The following is a 27,447-nucleotide window of genomic DNA, read 5'->3' as shown; positions in this document are numbered from 1 at the left end:
GCTGACACAATTGGGTTCATAAGGTGTTAAAAGTGTGTTACTGAGATGGACATGTTGGTATTATACCTCAAAATCTCTTTATCCCTAATCAGTGTAAAAAATGTTAAAAGTCTTATTGAGCTTAGTGAGGTTATTTGCATACAGAATTATTAATATTCTTAAATTCATGTACTGATAGTCTATATAAGGAGCACATKCTATGAAAATATGTACCTATGTGCAGGTGCTGATGCCCATATCACTCTAAATAGGGTGTGAGGGTAAACTGTGATCAGAATTTGGCAGAATTCTGCTGCATCTGAAAACACCATAAAGTTTGTAATGTCAGTATCCTGCAAAGGAACGCTGTGTATTAAAATCCTTTTGCTTTATTTCTAAAAGGCTCATCTAAAATATACTACACTCAGACTCAGCATTTCTGATCTACTTGTGTCTTGCTTCCACCATCTGCTTTTGCAGAACTATTTTTACCTTAACAAGTATCAGTGGCTGCCATTGAGTGGCCCTTTGATGTGCAGTCAATCACAGACAAGAATAAAATTGCATAATAGACTATAATTTCCTGTCTGATCATAAGCTCAGCTTTGTGTGCTGGGCGATTTCCTTCAAACTAATTGACAAATGCACTGGCACAGGGAGTGATGGGCTGCAGCTGTCTGCATTTTGTCAGAAAGAAAGAAAGAAAATCTTGAGAAGTATTGAGGTGTTCGTGACATTGAGATGGATCTTCTGGGAATATTCATAGTTAGAATGAAGAACTTGCATTTTTTCAGTATAAAAAGACTGTCCGTTCTTTCAGGCTTTAAAATAGGTTTTGAAAAAGAGAAAATCACATGGAAGACTAAGTTGTTCTTCTAGCATCATTCCTCCTAACAACAGGGACAATGGAAACACAGCACTCAGCCCAAAATAATAACCTAATTCTGGTCTACTACATTTTCTTCCAAGAGCTGAAATACTTGGTTGGCTCAAGACAGCCTTTTAAGCCAAACATAGTTAAGAACAACTCTTCCAAGCTATATTTCACCTCACATGCCTCGCAGAAATGGTGGTGCGTTTTTGTCTTCCATGCACAATTATAAGGTCTGCCAACCAGGATTTTTGCATGAGAATTTGTGGAGCTGTGCTATGCAGATACACTTTGGCAGCAGTGTGACCACAAAGGTTGGATATTGGATGCAGGCTCTACTCTCACAAAGCTTCACYTTTTTCAATGTAAAATAGCCCATGTATAGATTTATTTTTCTCCTTGTTCAGAAATTATAACTTCATGCCTTGCTCAGCATCCTTTCATTTTGCATTCTGAGCTCCTGTGAATTTTTTTTGGGAAATGTGTTAATTTTGATCTAATGGAATTGATATTTTATTAAAAGCTGTTTTAAAACAGCTTTCTTCAGCAAGAAGGAGCAGATTCATCCTGTCATCATCAATTTAGCTGTTATTTCACAGTTTTAAATTTTAATTTATTTGTATCTTGCTTTTGACATAGCAAATCTTTTGAATCATTTTCTTTATCTGGCATTCACAAAATGATACAGAAATGCCCAGAAATGCCCAGAAAATCTTTGGCTTCAGTACATGTGGCAGTGGAAACTGCTCTTCCAGGGGAATTATGACCTAAACTAGATAAACAGTCTTCATATTCTGATATTTAAGAAATTTTGATCTATCATGGTAATAAGCTAGAACTTCAGATTATGAGGCCTCCATTTTTTAAATTTATGCAATTACTTTATATAGCTATATTTGTCTTTAATTAAAAACAAAAAAAATAATAAATCCTATAATTTCTTAGCATTCTAGTGAAATATACCTCAAAATTATAAAMCTGCAAGCCTTGAAATATCTAAGTCGTGTCGTCTGTGGACCTAGATGTACCAGAAAGAGAAATCATTGTGTTATCTTCCTCAAAGTTGCTGATGTGTTGGACCGTAAAGGTAAATCCAGCAAAAGGGATTGACAGRGAATTGGTAAAACAGCGAGAAACTTATTCTGTACATTTGTGGTGCAGCACAGCTCCACATGGTCTTCAGTATTGCAGTGCTTATCTGTAATTTATACATGCTTTCAGTCTGCTTAGAGATGTTTTTTTAAAAACTAAAACAACATAACAGAAACAAAGTTGCTTGTATSTAAAATGTTTAACAATTTTCATCTCATCATATTCAGCTGGTATACTATATACACCAACAYATTTCTGTCTCCCAAGAGATCTTCTACTGTATTTTGGCATTTCATTATTTGAAGTTTTTAACTTTTCATTTTCATAACAGTATTTGAGTCATATGGCCAGTTAAGCATTTTTGTKGTTTGGAGCCCATACTGTAATCTTACTTAGCAAGCTCATGTCTACATCTGCTCAGTGAATGGGATTTGATTCTGTAGTGAAATAACACTAGTTATTTGAGTTGAGTGGTTTAAACATATATATATATATATATATATATATATATATATATACATTCAGTATATTTAAGGGGAGATTGTAAATTACTATATTATGTAAATTTTAATCAGGCCAAATAAATTTCTCTGTGTTAGACAATATAGTGAATTCATGGGATTCCTGCATGACACTGAGATATTTTAAATGGCATTTCTCTTTTCCTGCTAACTAGCAGTTTTATAGTAGGAATGTCAGACTATTTTTGGCAGTTTGGGCCATATGTTTTTTTCCTTGCAAAAGTGGCTGCTGGGTATTTTGTTGTGTCAGGGACTTAGAGGTGCTTATTATTTGGCTGTGAGATGATAAGAAAAGTAGTTTTTAAAAAAAAGACYGAACAAGGGTGGGAAAGAGCTTTGAAAAACTCTAGAGAAAATTACCTTCTATATATGGTAAATCTTCAAGCTTAGCTACAAGAACCTCTTTTTTTAACTGATCCAAAAGAAAAGCTGGGAACACATTTCTGACACAATTGTAATTTTCTTTGGCAAGTCATCATTTTGTAGTTCTCTTTTGATTTAAGGGGTTAAATTTTACTGCCAGATATGATAGTTTTACTAAAGCTAGTGTGGTGATTACTTAGGATCTTTAAGTCATCTTTACATTACATACTTAACAGATGTAATTTTGCCCAAAGAATTTAAATCRAATCCGTCAGGGTAGACTCCAAGTTGCTGCAGAAATTGTGTGGCTGAGGAAGAGAGGAGACCTCAGGGGCCCTGGGCAGTGTGGAGCCCCTGGAGAAGCCAGGCAGGGACAGTCAGGGCTGGTGGTGCCCCCAGTGCCCTCCCTGGTAGCTCTCTTGAGGTTGCTCTGCCACTGCCATAGTTTTACTGGTGAGAAAAGAGGTCTTGGGGGAGGGAAGATGGTGCCCACAGTTTGAATGGAGTAGGGGGAGKTTAGCATTTAAAGGTGAAGGGCAGGAATTGCCCCAGAACATCAAAGCTTCTTTTTCTTCTAGTCAAGAACTATTTATCAGTAAAACTGGTAAAATGGAAAGATACCTAAGAAAAATAGAGGCTGCAGCACATAGCCTTAACATTAAGTTCTCAATGAAGAAATGCAATTTCRTTTGTGTGTCATGCACTTTAAAACAAACCAAGACATATTTGTAATRATACTGGCATCCCCTCAAATGGGATGAGAAAAGCAAAGAACTGTAGTCATTCAAAAGCTGACATTAGATCTGTAAACCCCAAGGAAATAATCCCTATTATGTTTCTGTTCTYTAGAGCAGATGGATTCACCTCTCTGTGCAAGCAATGCAGACGGCTGTACAGCATCCAACCATGTAGTAGTTGTGCAGCCCACTATCTTGGGCTTAACAGGGTTATAACAATGTTTATTCCCTTGAAATTTTGCTTGGTGTTGTATATCTTGTTCAAATAATCGGAAACCAAATATTTCCATGTCAGTAGGTGGATATGTAGATACGTTTTCTCTTTGACTTCTGTTTGTTAGGTGTGGAAATAATCTGTTTCTACATAGCCATTCTAATGATAGATATGCCATTTTAATCCACATTATAATGTGGATTTTATATTTTTTTTTATTTGTTTTGTTCTATACTGAGCATCTAATGAACTTCATAAGGTGAGAAAGCTCGTTCCTTAGTCAAGTGTGAGAGCTGCCATATTTATCATACATTTGTTTGACTAGATCTTCAGCTGTCCAACAATGCTTCTGGTATTTAGCTGAACGTAGATGCCACAAGAAAATTATGTTAAATTTCATGTGGAGCTGCAAATGAATGTAACTGTTAAAATGGCGRAATCTCTCTACTGCAGTCTTCACCTTGACAGTTCCCTTTACAGCCTTAAAGCTATTGCAGTATGTCCTACTTAAGATTTTCTGACCCTCTTGTGAATTTCATTGAACTCATGYAGTCCTTGCAAAAATACTGGCCCAKTCTTTTACAGAACAGGGACAATTGAAAAGCTGCARGAGTATACATTTTATTTTTAAGTGTAATACTTCTTATTACTACAGAAAGCTGTAGCATATGGCTTGAAATATGTGGAATTGAAAGACTCTTATCCATATCCAAGCACATTARAGAACAGTATGCATCTATTTAGAATGAAACATGAATTTAGGTTGAATCTGTATCAAGGAAGTTCATGGCAGCTTGGTGCTGACATAAGCAGCCAGTAAATCAGGGCAAAAATAGCTAGGAAAATAGCATTTTTAAAGAGATTTATAAAGGAAGTGCCAACATAATTGTAGTGTTGAGTTAGCTAGCTATGCATTCCTCCAACTTTAAGAGAATAGTAAAACTGAGAGAATTAATCACAGGAAATAATTTACTGGACAAATTTAGCACGCGTCTTGGATTAAAAGGCATACTTCCTAAAACAAAATTAGGTTACTGTGAGAATTGCTGAGTTTAAGAATTGCTTCACTGCAACAGAAGAAAGCAACTGCATGTGCATGTATAGCTCTGGAGGGGGAAAAGAGACGAGTGCTGAGCTCTTGTCTTTTTTATTTTCCTCTGTTCTTGGTTTGGATTACTTGGTAGCATCAAGAGTCAGGAAGAAACTGTTAACCTGCCTGCTTGTTACTCAGTCTCACATTCTATTGGAGTACGTGTATGGAAATACAAACCCAGGACATCCACAAAAGAGAACTCTTCTTCAGAAGAGACTGTTAATCCCCTGGAAAAAAAATCAACTGTAARTGTATTATTGTCTCCAGCAGTGACCCTAGGCAGAGGCCCTTCTGAAGAAAGACCATAGGGCAGGTATAGATGATATTACACCATGATGTTCTTCCAACTATTTTTTTGAATGACAGGAGCTTTGAAATGTATTTTCCTAAAAATGAGGGGGGGGAAAGAAATGGTGTGATGGTATCTGTTATTTTTTACTTATCTTTTACACCTTGGAGTCATATATTCCTCTTTGGCTCAGGATARGACTGAGAGGTGTTGCTTTTCTGAGCTCAAAACCTACATATAAACTATTTATTACATACTAGTGTATATTATTCTTTTGTTTCCAGTATAGAGATTACTGAGCTGYCTGAAACTGCCCATTTCTTTTCTCCCCCGAGCTGAATTTATACATCATGCATCTACCACTCCTCTGGCAGAGTGTTCCGGAAGGTCTGCTGCTAGTAGTGTGGGTAAACATAGCATTTTTCCTTCTTTTGAACAAAGCTCATATAAATTTAATATGATGCCCCCTAAATCTTGTGATGGAGGTGAATGTCCTGTCCCTACTCACCCTTTCTGTGCTGCTGATGACTCTGTAGAAAACTGTCACCAGGTACATATTGAGCATTTATGAGCAATACTGTCTTGCTTTCCCTAAACAGTAGTTCGAATAAAAGCCAGTTGTTATTTTTATTTAAAAAGTAAATAAAACTATCAGAAATCTCAATCTTAAAATTTGAGTTAATGATCAAGGAACATTTTTTTATGATATTCATTTGGTATTAGCCTGCACTAAAGATGCTTTCCTGAGACTTTATTCCTTTCTAAGGGGAGAAATAACCTCACCAAGGATGAGGTTTTATAGACATTGTTTATGTTAGATACTACATCGCTCTCTATGTGTGACTACATCATAAAATCATTCGTTAGGTGAAGGTAATTTACAAATGATYGGAAGCAACCAAATTGCTCCAGCTTAATGAGTTGCCACTTATTGCCTGTGTAGGCTCTTTTTTCTGCTGCGGCTGTGAAGTTGGCTTACATTAATGTGCATTAATTTTATTTCACGAATGCAGTGATGGAGGAGACCTAATCCTTCCAGTTATCATTGCTCAGCAGTGAGTGGTAACTCAAAAAGTCCGGGTTAACTTCGTTGCATATATCTGTCACTCTGGACCTGGTGCAGAGTACACATCAGGGCAATTTTCCAGGAAAGTGTCATACCAATGCATCAATATCTGCAATAGCAACCCACTCATTCTGAGGTAGTGTTCAAGCTGTTGATTTTTAGCCATATAGACAGAAATRTGTGAAGTCGTTTATCTCTGAGACACTCTCCCTCCTTGTGTAGACAGCAGAGGTTCTGTAGTTGGATTTCCTTCTCTAAAGGAAGAAGGGAATTGTTGGCAGAATGTTCAGTGCAAGGGCATCAAGACTTGGGATCCTGCTATCTCAACTTGGCTCCAAATTGTCAGAATTTGGCAAGTTTTTGATTAAAAGACATTGTTGGGAGAGTTCTCTTGGAGAGTGCTAAGGATATTTTTGCTAATTGATGAAGGGATACAWGGATTGCTATGGGACTGGTTATTCCAAGGATGATGAGATTTTATTTATCACGTATTTATGTCAAGGAAAAAGCCAGACAAGCCAGTTGGCCAGAGCTTTGTGGCAGCGACAGCCTTCAAAGTGGGGCTTGATGCAGTGGAAGTAGGGTAGGAAATGAAGTAGAGCTGACTGAACCACACTGCTCTCTGGCGCTCTTGGTAACTAAAGGTGTTGGGGAGGTCTCCTATTCCAATGCAGAACCTAAATGCACAGATCTGTGAGGAAAAGAACTACATCAGTTCCAGGCTGCTTAAGTTGCTGTGGAAATACAAAGTTCAAGGAACTTTGCCCAAAGTAATTTAACCATTTGATTGGACCTTCATTAACATGCACTGATTGATTGTGTAGTACAAGTCTGTCACAACTCTGAGTAATTCCTTTGCAGTCCTGACCTCAGTTTGCACAGTCTCTTCAACTCATATTTTTCCATTTTTTGTTTCTCTTTGKTYTTTTGCTTTAATTCTTTCCTTTTTTTCAGATCCCCTGGCACCAGGAAATAGCAATAAAAAGTTGTGGAATATGATTTATTGCCATCCCATCATCCTGTGCTCAGTTGCTAGTTTCTCGCACTGCATATATCCTACAGTTGCATTTCTACATTTAAGTTGTAAAAATTCCAGGCAGCAACTGATATTCACTGGGTTTTATAAAGTGTCTAGAGATATATCTWATGCTAATTGAGTAAAGACTAAAATGCTTGGACAGTGTCTTGTATGATTGAAGATCCAAAAGGCCCAGGGTTATGAAAAATATGCTTTATATGTTTTTATTTTATACACTGAAATTAAAAAGATACTTGAAAAAGCTSTCTTCATCTGGTGCATTGAAAGTTGATGCACACTTATGTGATAATAGTGGGACTTCCAGAATATTTCTACAGTRCTTTATCAGGAGGCAAGGATTTTATATTGTCTTGATTCCTACCTTCTCTTGCTTTATTTATCCTTTTTGTGCATTTTCTTGTTTTTAATCTGTACTAAGCTGGTTAGCTGTACTGGATAAATTATTAATCACAGTTTCTGAGAAAAATTTATTACTGAAAGGGAAGGAATAATACTTTCAAGTGTGAMATAGTCTGGATGTAGGTTTTTGAACTAAGAAGAGTTGTGTTCTCAAGTCATGTGCTGAGGCAAAAAGGATCTGATCACTACACATAGATATTGTGACMACATTGTTTTTGCCCAATGTTAGGAAAGTTACATTTCAAAGGTTTTCTTGCCCAACCTCAGTAGGAAAAGGGCTTTTAAAAGTAAAAAAAAAGTTTCCCATATTTTACATTGTCTTTAGGTTAAACTTTTGCAACTTTTGTTTTCTCCAAAAGGAAGAATGGGGAATTGAGTCTTAATCAACAAGATCTTAAATTTTAAATATGTGCATTCTTTTGTCACAAATGATACGTTTTATATTATGGCTTTTGTTCGGTGTGCAGCAAAGCAGSATTGTGTGATTCATTACTTTAGGAAGAAAAAGAATTGGCTATTTTATATCAAAACTAGAAAGGAAATTTGTGTTGTGCAGGCATCAATTTAAAGACGTATACAACTTTCTTTACTTTTTGGGGCAGTTCTGTTGCTTTGGTTCTCTGTATCAACACTGTTCCTTCACAGTTTATTCATAGGCAAGGCCTCAGCTTCTCCAATATTTTACATTTATCTTCTGCATTATGAACTGGAAAACCTGTTGGATTGATAACAATGGGGGTTGAAGCTTTGGAACTTTTGAAACTTTTGATATGGCTTGACAAAGAAGACAGGCTGTGAATCCCAGGGCTCTGAAATGTGGCCTGTTGAGATCCTGGCAGAGGTGCTTGCCCCAAGGTTTCTTCCAATCTTCACCAAAATTCTGCAACTCCCCTATACACCTGCCCCACGTATTTGTATCTGAGTAACTTTATTTATTTCTTTTGGATTTCTGCCAGCAGTTTAGGCCTCAGGTAAATTCCTTAATCTTCTGTTAAACCAATATTTATTTAAATTCCAGTAGACAAACTTTAAATTCTAAATCTTTTCAATGTATGTATTCTTTAGAAGAGGTCTTGAATGTCTGCACAACTAAACCTGTGATCTCTTGAATAATGTGTGTTGTTAAGATCATCAACTTGATATTGATTATTTATTGAGAGGGAATGTCAAAAAGAAAATAAGTTTATTTTTCCTAAAATGRCAGCTTGGAATATTTTATTAATGAAATTCTGGTTTTATTCCACAGACTGAAGGTTTGTATTCATTTTTTATGTTCTGTGCAAGTAAGCGAAGGTCTCTTCTGGTTCTTTTACATTAAAAAGAGTTGTTGGATAGCAGACTATATAATAGAAGTTCTAAGGGCAAAATATTTGTGGCTTAGAATTTTTCAGCAAGCAAATTTGGCCTTTTAACATTTTTTTCTGAGTTAGCTCTTCATGTTTTTGTGCTGTGGCGTGCAAAATGATGCACTCACATTCATTTCCCATGTTTACTTATGGTCAGAATTGTGAGACTGACTTTCTGATACCTCATACACATTGGGAGGAGGAGAACATACCTTTTGTAAGTGAATAAAAGTAAATTTATTTGAGAGAAGGGTTTGGCGTTCTTGATGTCAAACTTGACTTAYGTTTCCAGTAAGTGTGTTTGCTTTATACTGCCTTTAAAAATAAATACCACTGTACAATTAATTTAAATGGTGCTTTTTAAATTTTCTTTTATTAAGCACTTTTCTTTTACCATCACATTTGATTTGCTATCACTGCATCTGCTGATTTTTTATTTCATTTTTTTTTTCATTTCCAAAAACAATAGCATTGGCTTTTACAAGACTAAAGAGAAAGAGGTTTATGTATTAGTTAGGAAGAGCTCTTTGGAGGTGCATATGTAGGTATTTTACATGTGGATGAGATCATATCTGTAAGAATCCTGATTCTTCTGAACAGTCTGAATATACAGCTTGGACAGTTATTTCCAGAACACCCTTTAATAGTAAATCCAACCCCATAACGAGATGTGCTGCAGGAAACTGCATAGCACACTTCAGGAACCTGCCTAACACTCATTGTTCAATCTTACCCCCATTTTAGTACACTAAGAGGGTGCTTTCAAGTACAAAAATTAAAACATTGCATGTAATTTTATTGGAATATGGCCTTATCCCTTTAATATTAGCCAGATCTTAACTGAAGATGTGAAATTGCAAATACTGACAACATTGCTGGCTAAGCAAAACAATGGTAGCAGCCTCAGCCATATTCAAATATTCTTAAAGGATCTGACACCTTTGGAGTTGTCAGGTAGACTGTACATTGGAAAAWTCCTAGAACTCTTACTTTTAGTTTTAAAAATTGTTACTTCTTTAAAAGTACTTTTGAGCTTATGCTTCTGTCAGTCAACAAAAATGCAAAGGAATAGCATCTTCAGCTAAAACATTGCAGTGGGAATGGGAAATAAATCATTAAAAAGACTGGTTGTTGCAATCAATACCCAAGCAGTTTAGGTGACAGGTATAATTGATATAAATGATTTTTTGTTTTATATTGGGTTTTGCTAATTCCTTTGCTTCCTGCCTGTGAAGGTATTGGTKGAAGCAGTCCACTGGGAATATGTCTACTGTACATACAATCTCTGTGATTGATATGGATGTAAGGAGGTTTTTTTCCTGTTTCATAGGTCTTGCAGTCATGCCTCTGACCAAGGSCTCAATGACTGCATTTAGACTTCTTATGAAAAACAGCTCTGCCAGCTGAATGGCAGGAAGCTTATGAGTTGTTTGCTGGGCTTCTCTGGGTGTATAAACCAGTTGCTGCAGCTCTAAAAATGATATGACTGGTGCAGTAATGATTTTCTGCACTGAAGGTGGATGCTGACAGGAGTTATGTACTGCAGATATTTTAGTGAACTCTGAAAAGACCGTGCTGTAATACAACACTCACAGATACAGAATTCTGTGGTTCTGATTTCTTCTAGCATGTATTTTTCTCTCTGTCATTATCTTCTGTAGAATTATATTTGTGGGAAACCAGTCTGTATGGCTGTGCTTTAACTTATAACAAGGAGTTGTTTTTGCTTGTTTAATTTAATGTATTTTGGTTCCAGAGCATACTTCAGTTTCCTGCATTTATTTGTTATGTTGGGAAAGAGCACAAGGGGCACAGAAAATGCATGTGCCCTSTGCCTGTGAAGGTTAGGACTAAACTAAAATCTATTGTTCTGGGTAGCAACTACATGGACAGCTGCCTAGCTGGGTTGCATTTGATTCTAAATGCTGTGTGTCATTTCTAACACTGCTAAGGGGAAACACATAGATTTCGTTTATTGATCACTAACTATTCCATGAGGGGTTAAAAATACTCCACTGGAGTATTAATAGCTTTTCTTTAAAGATAGTACACACTTCCTGGAATGAAAGAATAAGCCTCTAGCAATCATTCTAATATAAACATGTCATAAGAAATGCATATAAATATATCATGAGAAATGCATATAAACATGTCATGAGAAATGCATATAAACATGTCATGAGAAATGCATATAAACATGTCATGAGAAATGCTCGCTTAAAAGGATCTTTTGCTCTCGTTCAGTGTTTGTCAGGTTCAACTCCAGCCATGGCTTCCCGGTGGAGGTTGGTTCGGATTCCAGCATCCTCCAGCTGAAGGAGGCAGTTGCCCAGCGACAGGGAGTTCCAGCTGACCAGCTGCGGGTGATTTTTGCAGGGAGGGAGCTCAGCAATGACTTGACACTGCAGGTAAGAATCCCTTGGTAGCTTCTTCCCTGGATTGCTGCCAGCTACACTGCCTCTGCCTCTAATGCTGCCAATCTGATGTTCATGCCTGAGATCTAATAAAATAAATAGTGCCTGGGGATTCCTTGAACTTTACTCCACACTGCTTCATTAATTCTGACCTTCTTAATTATGCATTAAAACAGCAAGCAGGAAGGGTAGGGGAAGAGAGAGAATATGAGAGAGAGCATGAGAGAGRGCTGTGCCTAGTGAATAAATGTTTACTGACTACAGAAGCAAGCCATGCACAATTTCTGTATCTGTTCAATTTCTATCTTACTTATTCTATTTGAATCTTAATGAAGAAGGATGTGAATAAATTGCTCTAAATCAGGCTGCACAGTCATCACATTTTTTAGAATTTGTAACCCAATTGTGACCCCTGGAGGATGGCTACACGGCTGCTGCTGCTGCACTGTGTGCTGCTGTGCCTGCACAGGTGTGTGATTCTAGAGGGGTGGTTCCAGATCAGAAAGCCCACAGAAGTGTTCTCCAAACCACTGAACTCTTAAATGTGTGAAGCTGAAAGAGAAGCGGGGAGTACAGAAGAACAGCTATAACTAGATATCTGAATTTCAGCTCCTGAAGGTTATCAAACTGTTCTCTTCGATAATTGCAGAGGGCTGTTCATCTGTAGAGAGCAGYGGGAAACACTGAAAAATGGGTTCAAGTTGTTCTTTGCTACTGCTACCAGTGCAGCTGCTGTTGCTTTATAAATAGTTTTGTTTATCCTTTTGTTTATCCTATGTGTGCATTTGGCAGTTCATTCCACTAGTCAGGATTTAGCTTAAGATCACACATTTAAGACTATTGGGAAACTTGGGGAAGCCCACTGGCCTTTCAGTGGGGTGCAAATACTGCTTTAATGAAATTGCTGTCCTTCTACAGTGGTATCAAAGAGCTGCAGATGATCTGTAGCAGTGCAGGTGATTGCATAAAAGATCCCTCAYAGGCAGAACTATTCAGATTAATTGGTGCTCCTATTGCAGACATATCGTTGGAGTCAGAATGGCCGCTAAGCCTGAGAAAGTCACTCCTGTATGGACGACCTATCAGTGTTTCTCTTTGGGTATGGTATTTTTTGCTTTGAAAAGGGTTTAGGGAATTCCAGCACAAAAAGGAAGGCGTAGAAATGTGGATTGCTGTCAGTCTCCAGTGCATCAGCTGTGAATAGTGTTAATGCATACCTGCACCTCATCAACAGCAATGTGCTTCGCTTACACATGAAAACATATATATAAATGGAAGTGTAAGAATTAAAAAAAAAAACAAACATGTGAATTGTAGAAGTTGTCAGTTGCCAGTTGCTAGACTGGGGTGTCTGTTCTCYCAAAAGCTTCTGAACCACTTCACTTTTCCTGACCAGCTGTACGTGCTGCTATTTCTGCCATTTAATGTCAGCGTGAAGCACAGATTTCCAGCCCAGTTTGACAYTTGCAACCAAGTTTGTTGTTGGCTACAGCATGCAGTCTGTTGCCTGGGTAAATTAAAAATTGTGTTCCTGATATACAGACCTGCTGATGACATAATTTCCTTGGAATGTCAGAATTATCATGTCCAGTCAAGATTTTTTGTAATTCAGAAAACTGAATCCAGATTCATTACTTTGACTCTTGGTTTCTAAAGCAGATAGGAAGTTCAAAAGCGGTTTCAGATGGTACAATTCATAYTTCTGTGTTTAGGTGTCTTAAATATTGCAATGAATAGTATCATCAGCATATATCAACTACACTTTTATTCTTGATATTTGATTAAATGTGTTCTACTTTACATCTACATTTGCATTTTTTCCTGTCACATAATTGTGTATGTATATTTATTTATTGTGGAAACAAAAGAACGGTTGAGTATTTAAGGTGCTTGGGTTCCTGTGGTAAGCTCTCTGTTTTTTTTTTGCATAAGAAGCTTAGTCCTAATAAAACTGGGGTGCTAGTGAAATACTAACTGCTGGTGTTTATGGTGCATCTGTAATTTCAGACTTAACATCCCATAGGAGCAAATTAACTAACTCTTCTGATTTAGATCTATGGATTTACATGCAAAATAAGAAAAATTCCACTCAGCTGATGCTTTAAAGTTATTTCATTTTATAGTAAYGTAGAATTTCTACTGAAACCATTTTGTCCTTTCATTGTTCATAAATTACTTTTGAACTTATTTGCCCAAGGTTCTGTAGAAAAATCTGGAGGTCAAGARGAACTGATGGTATTACAGATAATGAGATTATAGAGGACATGAGAAAATCTGTAGTAATTGCAGGAGTATGGGGCAGAGATATAGGAAATACTACAGGACAGCAAACTTTATTGGTTTCACAGCTCACAGAACAACTAGATTTGGCTTGACAGCTACCTTAGAATCTCTGGMAGCCAATAAAAGACATAACTGAAAACGTGAAAGCTGTGTTTGTTTTCCTGTTTGGAGAGAAGGAAAAATCTTTTCTGGTAGCTGAAACTTGTAAAAAATAAGTGAAGCTGAAATGGACAGATGTTAAAGAGAGATTATTATAAGAAAGGAAGTGCCAAGTCAAGATCTTAAATAAGTAATTTGATATCAACAACAGTAAAAAAACAATTGTAGCAGGGATAGAAGTGAAATATGTGTGGAGACATTTAATTTGTTACCACAGATAAGTGTTTTGTCCTTGAAAAAAGAAAGGAAGATTAGACACTGATTCCACTGTGCACGGGGGAGATCAGTATCTAAGCTAGTGACTAAGGGACAAATAGTGAAATTAGAGCCATGATGAGCAAAGATTGGTACTGACTGGTTGAAGAATGAGACCTGCAAATTTGAATCTCATAAGAAGGAGTTAGAGAAATAAGCTGATTCTTAAAAGCATAGCAAACAGTGTCACTTTAAGGGGGCTAAACATTCTGAAGAATGATGAAGAGCTCCCTGCTGATTACAGTTCACTTTGGCATGAGTAGAGGTTATTAATTAATAAAGACCCAAAACCAGTAATTCTTTCAAAAGGTTGTCCTGAGTATGGGAGAATAGTGGAAAGATCTTGTAGCAATCCTAAGATGGAAATAATAACAGAACCAAAACAGAGTCACCAGCAGAATAAATAGGAGGTAGCTGTGTATCAGGGACCTTGAAGTGTTCCAACAGGAAGTGGCTGCTTACAGTATTGTTATTACCTTTGAGAATGGCAAAATTAGTTAGCAAAGCTTATTGTAGTAAAGTATTTAATATATATTGATAAACAATTTTGCTCAATGCAAGCAATTTGAAATTTACTACTGGTAATAACAATAGTATTATATTAGTACAGACTTSCTCTTTCTTGGAGAACTCAAAGTCCTGTTGTGTGAAGAAGCTCTTTGCAGTTTATAGGAGAGATCCCCTGCCTTGCAGGGCTTGCAGTATACATGAATAAARCAGACAAATGATGTGATGGGAATCAATAGCTAAACTTGTCCACAGTCCAGTAGCAAAAYAGGGATAGAACTAAGTCTTGTTTCCCAGTCCTGTACCATTTCTTTTTGTCAGTGTTTCCTCTATGAGGTAAAGCTAGAMAATACTATTCTTTGAAACAGAAAAAGTCTAATCATGTGGTAAGTAGCAGGACTTGTTAGCTTTGTGCTAACAGCAGTGCTCCCCGGAGACAGCTTCTGAGTCGGTGTTCACTTGTGTATGTTGTCAGGATGGGCTTGAGGCTTGGAGCRCAGGTTACACGAGTTTGGCTTTGACTGCATCCATCCATTTGGGTGCTTGCCTGAACTAATTCGTACACACATTCAAGAAACAAACAAGCAGGACTGGAAGTTATTGTTAAATACTGGTTTGTGAACTCATAAACATAACCGGAAATGAGTGAGAAGGTGTGGCACAACTGCAGTAACAACGTGATCATCTGTGCAGAGGAGGGAAAAGACAAGTGATAGAGGAGAAATGTGCTGTTTTTTAGCAGAAACATTGGAACATTGCATTTCATCAAAGAAGGATCTTGTGTATGTAACTGTAKGGCAGCTTTCTTGCTCTCTAAGCACAGCCCAGTAGAACAGAGCTTCCAGCAGTTCTTATGTTTCATTTTCAGTTCATTTCAGTAAAATGTTTCATTTTACCGATGATTCAAAGAAGAAAGCAGGTGACACCATTCAAAATGTGTCCCTAACCAGCAAAAACCCCCATGCTTGATTATAAACTACTGAATGCTAAGATTAGACTGGGTCTTTTGACAGTTACTGCCTTGTGCTACAATCTACAGTTTTATATATAGGACACCAAATCACTCACAGAAACTTTGATATTCAGCAGTTTTGTGGGCTACAGAAAGCTGTTGAGCCAACATTTGCATACTTAAAGCAGTTTGTAGAGAATTGTCCATAGACATACTGACCGAATAAATCATCATATGTGAAATTCAAAGAGGGAAAATAATTTTATATGTGTGTGTATTTAAATCAGTATTTTTGGTCAATATTTGATTGACCAAATTGGTTTTTTTTMTTTCTTGTAAAGCTGGAAGAGAGATGTATTGTACTTCTTCAAAACAGGTAAAGCTAGCTGAAAAATACTTAGGTATATTATAGTAACAAGGAAATCTAGAGATGCAGTGTCTATGTTGCCAGGTAATCTGGATCTGGYTAAATGAGAGGATGGCAGTATTGCTCACTCTTGTTTCTCTTGATGGTTGCAGATTCACTGTAACAACAGAGATGTGTTGAATAATTTTTTGCAAAACTTGTGTTGGGCCTCATGATATTATGTGCTCAATGTGTAAAGTACCATAGAGTGATATTTACTGTGATATTGAGTCAGGGCTAGCTCAGGTCTACAGATTTTCCATATTGTTTAAGAGGATATATTGCTAACTTTTTGTTTTGGCAGATCAAGAGCTAAATGCATTTATAGATTAGACCTTGAAGCCCAGAAGCACATTTCCATTCTGCTTTAAAATACYGTTGTGTTTTATTCTTTTTATGCGAAGTTTTTCCTGGAATTAGAAAACAATGAAAAATATAGAACTATAGCTAAATGAAGCATAAATTGTCTTCAAGTAGTTTTGTATTTTCAAAAAGTGAATGGGCCATTTCTCATGGGGGCTACATGTTCTAASATAGCATTGAAGTTTTCTGGGTCCTCCTTGATTCTTCTGACATTTCTTAATCTGTTTTAGCTGGTCTGCTGATAACTGAGGACAAACTCTGAGAGGGTTTTCTTTGGAAACTTTCTGCAGTGTGCTCTCAGTAAAAATGTGGTTTTCATTTCTAGATGTATCTAGGTTTTGGTACCAAGATAAATYCTGTATTGTCTTCTGAGTCTGGTTYGTGAGTTCTTGGAATAGGGGCGCTGGTGCCAGTACTCTTATAGGAGTCYTACTGACTCATAATATTTCTGTGTGACCTGTATTGCCCTTTTAGATTAATTTCCAAATTTCTAAATATATCTTTATTTTGTTTTTCCCTTTGCTGACAATTTCAGTAGGTTTTGAATCGATTGAATTATTTTTTATTCCATGCATGGTTGTTATTACTTTCTTTTATGTGAGAACATGTTCAGTCAACAGATGAATTTTACTTAAACTTCAATTCTCTTGGGCAGCTAAAATCCACTATATTGAGGCCATTAAGTGAATTTTGCAAAATCCATTTTTGAAAGAGCAGTTACTTYGTGTAGGTCTGGTAGAAAAACTGCAATACTGTTTGAATGAAATACAAACTTCCTTTGATAAGAAACTCCTCTGGCAAAACTCTCTTGTTTGTTTCAAGACATACATAGTCTTTCTGAATTAAATTATCTTGAAAATTGCCCCAATATTAGATGTGCCTTTTGTTTTCTACCTGCATACTTGCATTAGGCAGACACTTTGAATCTTTTCCCCTTGTCATAAGTATAACCCAATTCATATGTTTACAAAGCTCTCCATTTCATAATTTGAGTCCATCTTTAGGTTGCAGGAGAGAAAATATGTAAGTAAAAACTTAAAAAAGCTGTAGTTGTTGAAGTGGTGTCAGTGAGTAATAACTTCTGTGAGTCTCTAAATCCTGACAGAAAAGAAAGGTCAGCCCACATCTTTTGTTCGTCGCCTTTCTAAATTGCTCTGGTGAAAAAATGTTTAGCATACAGAACGTCATTACCAAAAACTGTAGTTGAATAAGCAGGTCAAGGATAGAAGGGATATTTCCTTTCTTCTTCCTTCCTTTTCCTTAAAGGAAAAGCATGATATTCATTGTTCTACTAGATTAAATTTATAAGGAGGGATCAATAGAGACTGTGTATTATATAATTATTATCTAAAATAGAACAATAATTTGCAAATATTTGTATTGTCTCAAAAAARAAGCAAAAATTAGGATTTAATTAACACTTTACATAGTGAAATTGCTAGATTAAGAAAAGGGAAATGGGGATAGAGTATCTGTGAAGTATTTTTTAACATTGAACATGGTGTGTCAGGGAAGTAAACTTGTAAAGGAAAGTTCAGTGTTGACTTTTTTTTTAATAGCACATAGCGTACCAATTATATCTCCTCGATAGAAAGGTGAGGTTTAGTTTCTTGCCATTATTTCTTTGCATTTGTTTTAATTCTACTTATCTAAGTCTTTACAGCTCTGATTCTCTGAAATATCATCTGTAATTTATGTTTGTAATTATCAAGGTCACAYAGCTATTTAATAAACCATTCCATAGTCCTTATTTTCTCTTTTCTTTACAAACTTTTTCACTAATTGTAGATGAAAATGTGGGAGGGAAATTTAATGCTYTATATCTGGTTACAGTTCTCATTGCAGATGAACCTCCATACTCTAGGGGATGCAGRATTATTCCTGTGAGGCATGGTTTTGATGGGTGATGGGAGAAGAAAGGAAAAAAAAAAAMGAGTTACATTATGACAGCAAAGGCCCCTTGAAAGTAAATAAAATAGGTCATCCTGAAAAAAAAACCAAACAAAGCACCAATACAGGTTCAAAGAGAAAAAAGACAATTATTTTGGGAGTTATTGTAGCGAAAGTGTGCATGTAATTCCTTAGGTATCCTTGAAGCAACACACAATGCATTTGAAATTCCTAGAAGCTTTCTTATGAACTCTAAAAACCTGTTGAAGAAATTAAATAAAGTGTTTAAAAAAAATCTGTTATAAGGAATACAGTAGAGCAATGCAATTTTGTCTCCTCATTTAGACTAAATAAAGGAGCAAAAGTACCTGTTCCACAAATGAATTATTCTCCTCATATACAGAGCAGGTTGTTATTTCAGTTTGTTTCTTTTTTTTTGGTAAAACATTGACTCTATTGATTTAATGAAAATTATGCCATTGACTTTCCATGAGCCAGCATTCACCCTGTCATTTTCTCTCACCCTCATTTTCCCTCTCACTTATTCTCTCCTTCTTCTCTCTCCCATTTTCTCTCACAAGCACACAAAACCCATGCTGTCCTAGGGAAGCTTCTCAGCTAGTGCAAAATTATATACCTTCCACCCACAGAGGTAGGGGTGTGATTCCCATTCCTGTGGGGTCCAGTTTTCAGTGCTGTTCCTGATTCAATTGATTAGTGTTTTTCTCACTTGTATTGCTTTTGTTATTATTAGTTTTCCGCAGTCCAAGCCACTTTTCCTGCTTCCATTTCTGCTTTTTCCAATCAATTCCAGGTCTTYGAAATCCTGTTCTTATCCAACGTTTGTTATCCATTAAATCAGCTTAGGAAACTAAACTGTCCTTTCTAATATTTCCCTTATCCAGTCTAAGAAATAATGGGGATAGAATGACAAAACTAATGCRCATTGCAGATCTACTCTGCCAATGAGTGGAAATTTCCTTCTACCTTTGGTTTCTGTCTCTTATTGGGTGATGTGCTTCTGTATCATCTGTTGACTTTGTGTTCTGATCTCCTCATCGGCAACCAATGTATCTACGTGTGACAATGTATAAAAGTTCATCACCTTATTTTAGGTAATTTTGAAAAGGTGTGTAAATGTTGGCAGATTTTGGTTGATGAAATTACTCTTCCCATAAAGAGATGCAAAAACCCCCCAATTTCTAGTTTTATGGTAGAATTAATACCAAAAAGGGATATCAATAATGAAACATCTTTAAACTGCAAAAACATTTCTAATACCGTTTTCCCCTATTAACTATTTGACATAAAACAGTGCAATGGAAACATATAAAAGTTTTATTGTCATACATTTGGTATGCGTGATATAGCAGAGCTCTGACTTCATGATTTGTTCCTTATACAGCTCATCCCAAATTATCCTATAAAATATTTTTACTGTACTACCTTGCCATCTTTAACATAGCAATCTATTCATTTGTATCTTTCGTGGTATGCAGCAAATTGTGCATACAAAACAAATAAATGTATGCAAGTATGTTTAAGGTAAGAAAATACTAGCTGCTCACCTCTTTAAGAAATCATATAACCTTTATTCCTTCCTTACTTTCATTAAAATAGATGGTAATTTTGGATCTTTGTTTACTGTTTATCTTGCAGCAGTGTGTTTATTGCTATGGTTTAAGCACATTGAATTTAAAGTGTCAGAGCTTCAGGAAAGGAAGAAACAATCCAATTTTAAAGCATCTTAATGTTTCTACTCTCAGAATTTTATAGCAAAAATGTCTCAAAGACCATAAATGGCAATAAATAAGTTAAAGTGACCAGTTGAATATATATAATTGGGCACATTATTCTTTATGAAAGTGTCCCTTCTTCTGTATAAATAGTGAACACTGCAGTGCTTTTCTTCTTAATGTACTAAGATGTTTACCTTTTTTAATACTGGTGTAAGTTTTTGTTTCTGGTCACCAAGTAGTAGTGGAATCTTCTGTTAATTGTTTTTAAAATAATTTTGTATTTTTTTGTGCTATGACAAAGGAAGTGAGGAAGTGTTGCAACAACATATACAATAGCAAAGGGAAGAAAGGATACATGTAGAAATATAAGGCATGCTGAATATCAGAAATCTAGAAGAATTGTGGAAATTTCAGRTAAAAATGTTTCAGGTAGACCTGAAAGGTTTGACAAAGAAGGTCRTGCTTAATTATATAGTAATTACTAAATGTGTTGGAGATTAGATGAGCAGCYGAAGAAAAAATTATTCTGTGGCAGGGCTCTCATGAAGTATCTGAAGTTGTCCTACCAGGCAGGAAARCAAGAGATAAGATGAAGCATGAGATTTACTATAGAAGACTTCAAAAGCAAGGAAACCCAAGGAACTGAATTGCAAAGATATATGAATTGACATTGACCACTAGTAAGCCCATATCTCAAACAAAACAAAACCAAACAGTAAATTTTCAATGTGTTAATATCATTTGCAATATGAGGCTATTTGTGGAGGATGTAAGGAAGTACATTCAAGGTCTGACACCTGAAATAGTGGAGACGAACATGTTTCCACTTTTAAAATACGTGTGATTACAGAAATCAATCTTACATGGTAGACCCACTTAGTGGGTCATCACAATCAAGTTTTTCTTTAAGCCTATCATCAGATAATATTAAAAACTTATACCTTGCAAAATCATAATATTTGTTAAAAATTAAAAAGACTAGAAATTTATTCAATGCATTTTAAAAGAAATTAAAATAAAAATCTGAACTGAAGAGCCGTAATCCATGCAAGTGTACTGTCTGGGAAACCCATTTAGGAAATACTCCAGCTCATTTACCTGACTTGAGCTGCAGAGTGAATGCATTAAGTACAACAATRGGTTGAAACAAAATATTAAACTTGCTCAACATACTCAATATTTATTACCATTTTTATTGGGAGCATATACTGGGAACTGTTATCCTATAATACAGCAAGGCAACTGAAGAATTATGTAGTGCAGAAGTGCATGTGATTCTAAATACATTATAGGAAACAAGATTTGGCAAGGTTGAACTGGTRGCCATTGATTTGGTGGAATATATTTTCAACCAGAAATGTTGGCCATATAAGCACTATTCAGCCAAGTAAGCATTTAGCCTTATTAAGAATTAGAGCTATGAGTCCTGATTTCAGAAGAGTGGAGAAACTGGATGCAGTAGCACATAACAGTATTAGTACCTACACTATATGCCTGCAATGATTTGTACACTTGCTTTTCAGCAGACCATTCTGTAAATGCCATCCTTTATCACTGCAGAGGTAGTAAAAGCACCATCCCCAGAAGTGTTCGTTTCCAATGGAATTCATTGCCAATCTCATCTATTTAAGTGAATGCAAATGAAAGCTCTCTCTCCTATTCCTCTGAAAGATTGATCCATTTCTGACTTGTGAGCAATGCTCAGTGTCAGTCTCCAGAAACAAACTGAAAAATGGGTTCATGCCTCAAGTAGCCACAGGATTTAATCTCCCTGCATCTCTGGGTGTATATGTGTCAGTCATGAAGCCATCTTTGAATTACTTATCTCCTGACATAATTCAAATCTCTCAAAAATTTAAAACTATGTGATTTGATCTTAGTGTAGTGTATTAATTAATTTGCAGCCTCTCATCCTGGAATGTGGACTGATGATTTTGAATTCAAAGAAGTGCTACAACCTGCTGCTATGAGCRCAAGTGACTTACAATGCGATCTGCCAATATTGGTGCTTCGAATTTAAGTACAGTGTTATGGAGACTATGTGGAAGGCTCTTTCCAGTTCTTCTTGTGTAGTCAAGGTGCACTGACTACTCTGTGAGAAGTACTCTTTCTGCACACCCTGCTTATTCACTTCTTATTCAAACTTTGTTTTTGGTGTTTTCAAATGAGTTTGCTGTAGTCAAGATTTCCTCCAATGCAGAGTTCAGGTTGATCTGAGGTCTCACACACCAGCTTTCTGCAGACTTCCTGTCCCGGGGCTAAATGTGTATGAATCAAATTTGCATTCTTTTTTTATCAAACTTCCACTTAAACTTCTGAGCTTTGATATTTCTGTTGGTTTTATACTTTACATCTTCTGCAATTGAGTCACTTTTATGTAAGAAAGATCCAATGCAGCACGTAAAGCAATGTTTGCATTTTAAACTGAGTGTTTACAGAAGAACCATGGTGCTATTTTCTTCCCTTCTGCCTAGAGCAATCTTCCTTTTCAGTTCACTGGGAAGATGTGCATTTTGTTATGCATTATGTGACTGGATAATACATAAATCTTGCTCCCAGTTAATTTTGAGCTGTTGATTTGGAAACAATAAAAGTGAAAAGTAAAGGCATATGTTAATGATTATTGCATACATTAGGATGCCCATGAGGTGACCCTGCCTTGGCAGTGGAGTTGGACTAGATCTCCAGAGGTTCCYTCCAACTCTAACAATTCTGTGATTGCTTGAAATTTGTTTTAAAAAGCCAATCAAAAAAAGACGCTTTCTTGCTGGTGCAAATTCCCCTCTCCCCCATCTTTGTTAGTCTTAGAATTCAAAGTTACATTTGGACTGTMATTGTTTGCAACTGCTTCTGTTTAACTCCATTCCATATTTCCTGTCTGCCCTGACCAATGAGCACTAAGTATTTCCACAGAGAAATAACCRTGGATTTGTKACTTGTGCAATAAKAAAACTCTCTGAATATAGCTTATTAGAAAGTGACRCAGAAAAATAYATTGACATAGTCTTGTATGATAGTGATTTATTTGCAACTGCAGATTAGTTTCAGTTTCATRGAACTATTAAAGGTGGCAGCCCTTTATATTTTTCTTTAGAGGATGCTATGCTTTCAKAATTATGTGTATGTCCAACAGTATATATAATTTCCTAAGCATTTTACTGTGCARTTCACTTGTGGTTTGAGTTTTAGGGAAATGTATCAAATTTCTTAATCATAAGCAGTTTTTTTGTCCTATATAGCCTGCATGTGTTGATTGTACCATGTGTACATACATACATATATATATATACATATATATATATATATATATATATATATATGCACCCACACATACACATTTGACTGTCTAGTCTTTCTAGCTCCCAGTGTAAAGTTAGCCCTTAAGCCACTGTTTCATTTGCCCTGCCCTGTCTTCCTAATTTGGAAGATTTAGGAGGGAACTTTCCTTGTAGGTTATTAATATTTACTAGTGTTTTTATTCACAGTAAGTATGTATCTTAACTGCATCTCTTACATATTATTCATATTTTGAATAATTTGGCAATCTGCATTCGTGTTGATAAAATGCTTTCCAAAAAGGTTAAACATGTMATTCTGATTATTTTTATTTATAAAATATTCTGGTTTTGTTTTAGGGCTTTTTATATATTACAGGTTCTGATAGTATCAAGCCTAGTTGTTTCAATTTATTTTCATAGTCCAGAAACAAATAGTGTTGATTTTCTAGATGAACAGAAAAAACCCAAAGCCATTAAGTAGAAGTTGCAGTGCTGGAGACTGGAAGCAATCATTTCCCCATCCTTCGATCTTATGCTGGTTTTTAATTGCTAACAGTTTTCAAGATGAGAAGGCATGGAATCAAAATGTAGGACATAATACCGTGGCTTTTTCGAGGGTTTCCCACATAACTGAGCACCAAATGAACACAATCTCTGTATTTCCCAGGCATAAGTAATATGGAATTATGCTGGGAACTAGTGCATTTGCTCAAATATTTCTTTGAACTRCAGTTTTAGCAGAAAAGAGCAATTGTTCAAAGTAAGTGTATCCAGGCTGAATTATTTAGGAATATCTGGAATTCAGAGTGCTTTACTGTAGACATCAGTCAGCTCATGCTTCTGTCGTATCAGAACAGCAGCAGAAAGTCATCACATCACAGTGGCATCTCCTTTCCATGCTCTGAAAAGCCTAGGAACCTCTAAGAGATATATCTTATGGAGATAATTGTTGCTAGATGTGCAGAGAGGAAAGAGACCTGAAAGCATGCCCTGATTTATCCTATTTTTGTTGATGGAGTGATTGTCTTTGCAATGTGAGGTCATAGTGGACAGTAGTAAAACTTCCCTCCTAACTACAACCATAAAATCCAAAATAAATTTTAATTTAATGAATTTTAAATAGCATTAAATAGAATTGAGGTGGCAAAAATGTGTGGTTATTTAGCTTGAAAGGTATTTTTTCCCCCCCAAATAAAACTCCAATTAATGGACAATTTCTGGATGTAAAAAGTGTTACTTTAGCCAATTTCAGGCTACTTCCMGCTAATGCTATTTTAACATGTTGTGCTGCAGATTTCTAATGCATAAGAACCAAGACTAGGAAAAGACTAGTTCAGAAAATAGTGAAATTTATGAAACAAAAATGAGATTGATATGTTTCTTTTACAAACAGATACATAATTTGTTGCTGCACGTTTGTTGCTAGCTCTTTCCTGAACTAATGAATATCAGCTAAATTGCTGGCCTCAGTCATTTGTTTCATGATCCAACCACCCTCCATGCAAAGACACTTCAATTGCTCATACTACTTTCTGTTTTCATTTTCAGCATGATATATTACTTTTCACTTATTTACTAGTTCATTGAATTTGTTAATTTCAAACAAATATTGTCTCAACKTCATCTTGGCAGAATACCTCCATAATTTGCACTGTTTATTTTACTTCTGCTTATGTTGGAAGTGTTGGGTGAGTTTTTTAATTAAAAGAGGAAATATGAAAAACATACAGACTTTAGGAAGTCTTTGAAAAGCCTATTAAATCATCAAGATACTGCAAGAACTATTGTAATTTTATGTTCCATGGCAATATACATACACTAGGTTTTATCTGGATGTTATTTTTTTCAGATAAAGGTATGTYATTTCTTGTGGCATTCCTTGTAACTTTGCTATTTTTCTTCAGGTTAGGTAACAGGGACCTTCATGTCAAAATATCTTTTTGGAAAAAAAGCTGAAAAGTCCTGCTTACTCTTTCTGGAAATATATGGAGTTTAAAAAAAAAATATTTTACAGTCACTGAAGACATCTGGCATTGCCTCCATTGGGTATTTCTCTGCAGAAAGAAAAGCTGTCATATTCATTAAATCCTGCTGCCAYAGTTGGGCTGTTAAGTATATCAAGAAAAGAAATATGTACTAGATATGTATGTAATATGTATTAGATACTAATTTATATTTGGATATGATTTAAAGTCAGTGGAATATAATGGGTAGCACACCCACTACTGCTACATGCTACTTGGATCGTCTTCTTCCAGATAAGAAAATGTTGTATTGTTTGCTTGTCTCACTTTKGAGATGGTTGAAACATAACTATAAAACCTTAGAAGCTTAATTTTAAAAAAATAATGTGGAAACTTGTCTTGATATTAGCAAATTTGGTAGATATTTTTCTTTCCTGAGTMAATAGACTCTCTGACAGTATTATTGAAATTTGAATCTTATAGCAAATGATAAAAGCTCAAGATCTGGGGGAAAGACCAGACTAAGCCTTGAATTGAAAGTGATAGGRAAGACAGAAGATAACTGAAATTCATGCTCCTTCTTGTGATGCCATTCAGGCTCTTTTTCTTTATTAAATCCAGGGAAAAAAAAAAAAAAGACATCTGATGCTGCAAGATTTCTTGAGAAGGTCACAGTCGGTGCTTGCGTACTTCAGACACTTCTGGGGCATATCCTGATCACTCTTAAAATTTGCCCTCTGCTAATTAAAAAAAATATTTTGTTTTGATATTCATTAATGAAATCYTTCTCTTTATCCAGTATTAAAGTCTAACTTCCTGAGTAACTTCTCTTCAGAGCTTGATCCCTTTTCAATTAAGAGAAGAAAGATACCAATCAAAAAAGAAAATATTCTTCAGACTTCAATCCTCAGGCCCACCAAGACAAAACATGAGCTAAAATTTTACTAAGCTAACAAGTGCTCTTGCTCTTTTAAGTAGGTAACTAAATGCAAGAGCTAAATATAGATCAAGATGATTTTATTGCGACTACATTGGAAGCTCTTTGACCCACTTCAGTAGTTTGCTCTTAAAAATTCCTGCACTGATCTCTGGTCTCTGGAGCTCCTGTTGCCTCTTTTCTCTGCGCCCTCATTCCTCAGGCTTCCTTTGACAGATGGTTTCATTCTCTCCTGTCTCTCTTCCCGCTTCAACCTGGTCAATCAACACTTTCTGTTCTTATGCCCTCACTGTTCTAGTCCCTGGAATTTGTGGATTTGTGCSAAATATTTTACCAGTTTGTCACAATGAATGTGTCTACATTATGTAATTATGAAATGGCTTACTTTTTTTGGTTCCGCATAAACCATTCCTCATTAGATAATCATTAGAAAGTACACATAATTTTTTTTAGTTTAAGTGCTAAATATCTTTCTGTAACAGTGTTGGGTATTGTTTGTACGGCATAATGTGGTTATTTAGTCTGTGATTTCTAATAGCAGGCATTAACACTGATTAGTGTCAATTATTTCTTCATTATTAGCAAATGTCAGGGAATAGAAATGTATTCCTYAGTGTTCCCCAGTAAAATACAAACKAATGCATGCAAAAATAAGCATTTACAATTTCCAAATGTATTTTAATATGTATAAAATGTATTTTGATAATACATCTTGTTATTTTCATAGTGAATTTCCATACCATGCAAGATTCTAGCGTTACACATGGAACTATCCAGTTCAGACGACACTTGTTGTCACTCAGGGTGGCACACACTTAGGTGCGAAATTTTGCTGATTTCAAGACCTGCCACTCCCTGTTTACAGTATGACTCTAACATGCAGTGGATGTCACTTGACATCTTCACATGTTGAGAACATAGAGCAGCTTTCTGCTTTTTCCAGAACAGTTAGGACTCTCTCAATGAGCAAACAGCTTAGTGATGTCTACAGCTCCCAGCTGAGTATGCTGTGTTAGGTGAAAGGATAAAGGCAACTGTGTCCTGTACCCAAAGTACTACACTTAGGAGCTCCAGGAATGCTGCCAATGGATAAACTTCAGCTTCAGAAACAGCAGATGAGGAAACAGCTCCTGGAAAATTGCCAGCCTACATTCCAGACTATTCCAATTTGCATTGTCCTGTGGTTTGCATTTGTGCTGAGTAGAGTTGATAATGTAGAGAGGTTTTTGTTATTGCTGAGCAGAGCTTACATGGAGCCACAGCCTTTTCTGCTTTTCATTCTGCTACACTG

The 27,447-nt window shown here is 36.0% G+C and overlaps 1 protein-coding gene across 1 annotated transcript in view; it reads left to right on the top strand.

Annotated features, from left to right (window-relative positions):
• PRKN (parkin RBR E3 ubiquitin protein ligase) overlaps positions 1-27,447 on the top strand; it is a 670,240-nt gene that overhangs the window by 113,150 nt on the left and 529,643 nt on the right. The window contains exon 2 of the mRNA XM_057370416.1: positions 11,254-11,417. Within this exon, the coding sequence (XP_057226399.1) occupies positions 11,254-11,417 (164 nt within the window). The remainder of the gene's footprint in view (positions 1-11,253; positions 11,418-27,447) is intronic.

The sequence above is a fragment of the Malurus melanocephalus genome, unplaced genomic scaffold (genome assembly GCF_030028575.1).
Source record: "Malurus melanocephalus ecotype Western Australia unplaced genomic scaffold, MMel_1.1 scaffold_5, whole genome shotgun sequence".
Taxonomy (NCBI): Eukaryota; Metazoa; Chordata; class Aves; order Passeriformes; family Maluridae; genus Malurus; species Malurus melanocephalus.
Note: the sequence above shows the minus strand (reverse complement) of the source record. Positions and strands in the feature narration are given on the sequence as shown.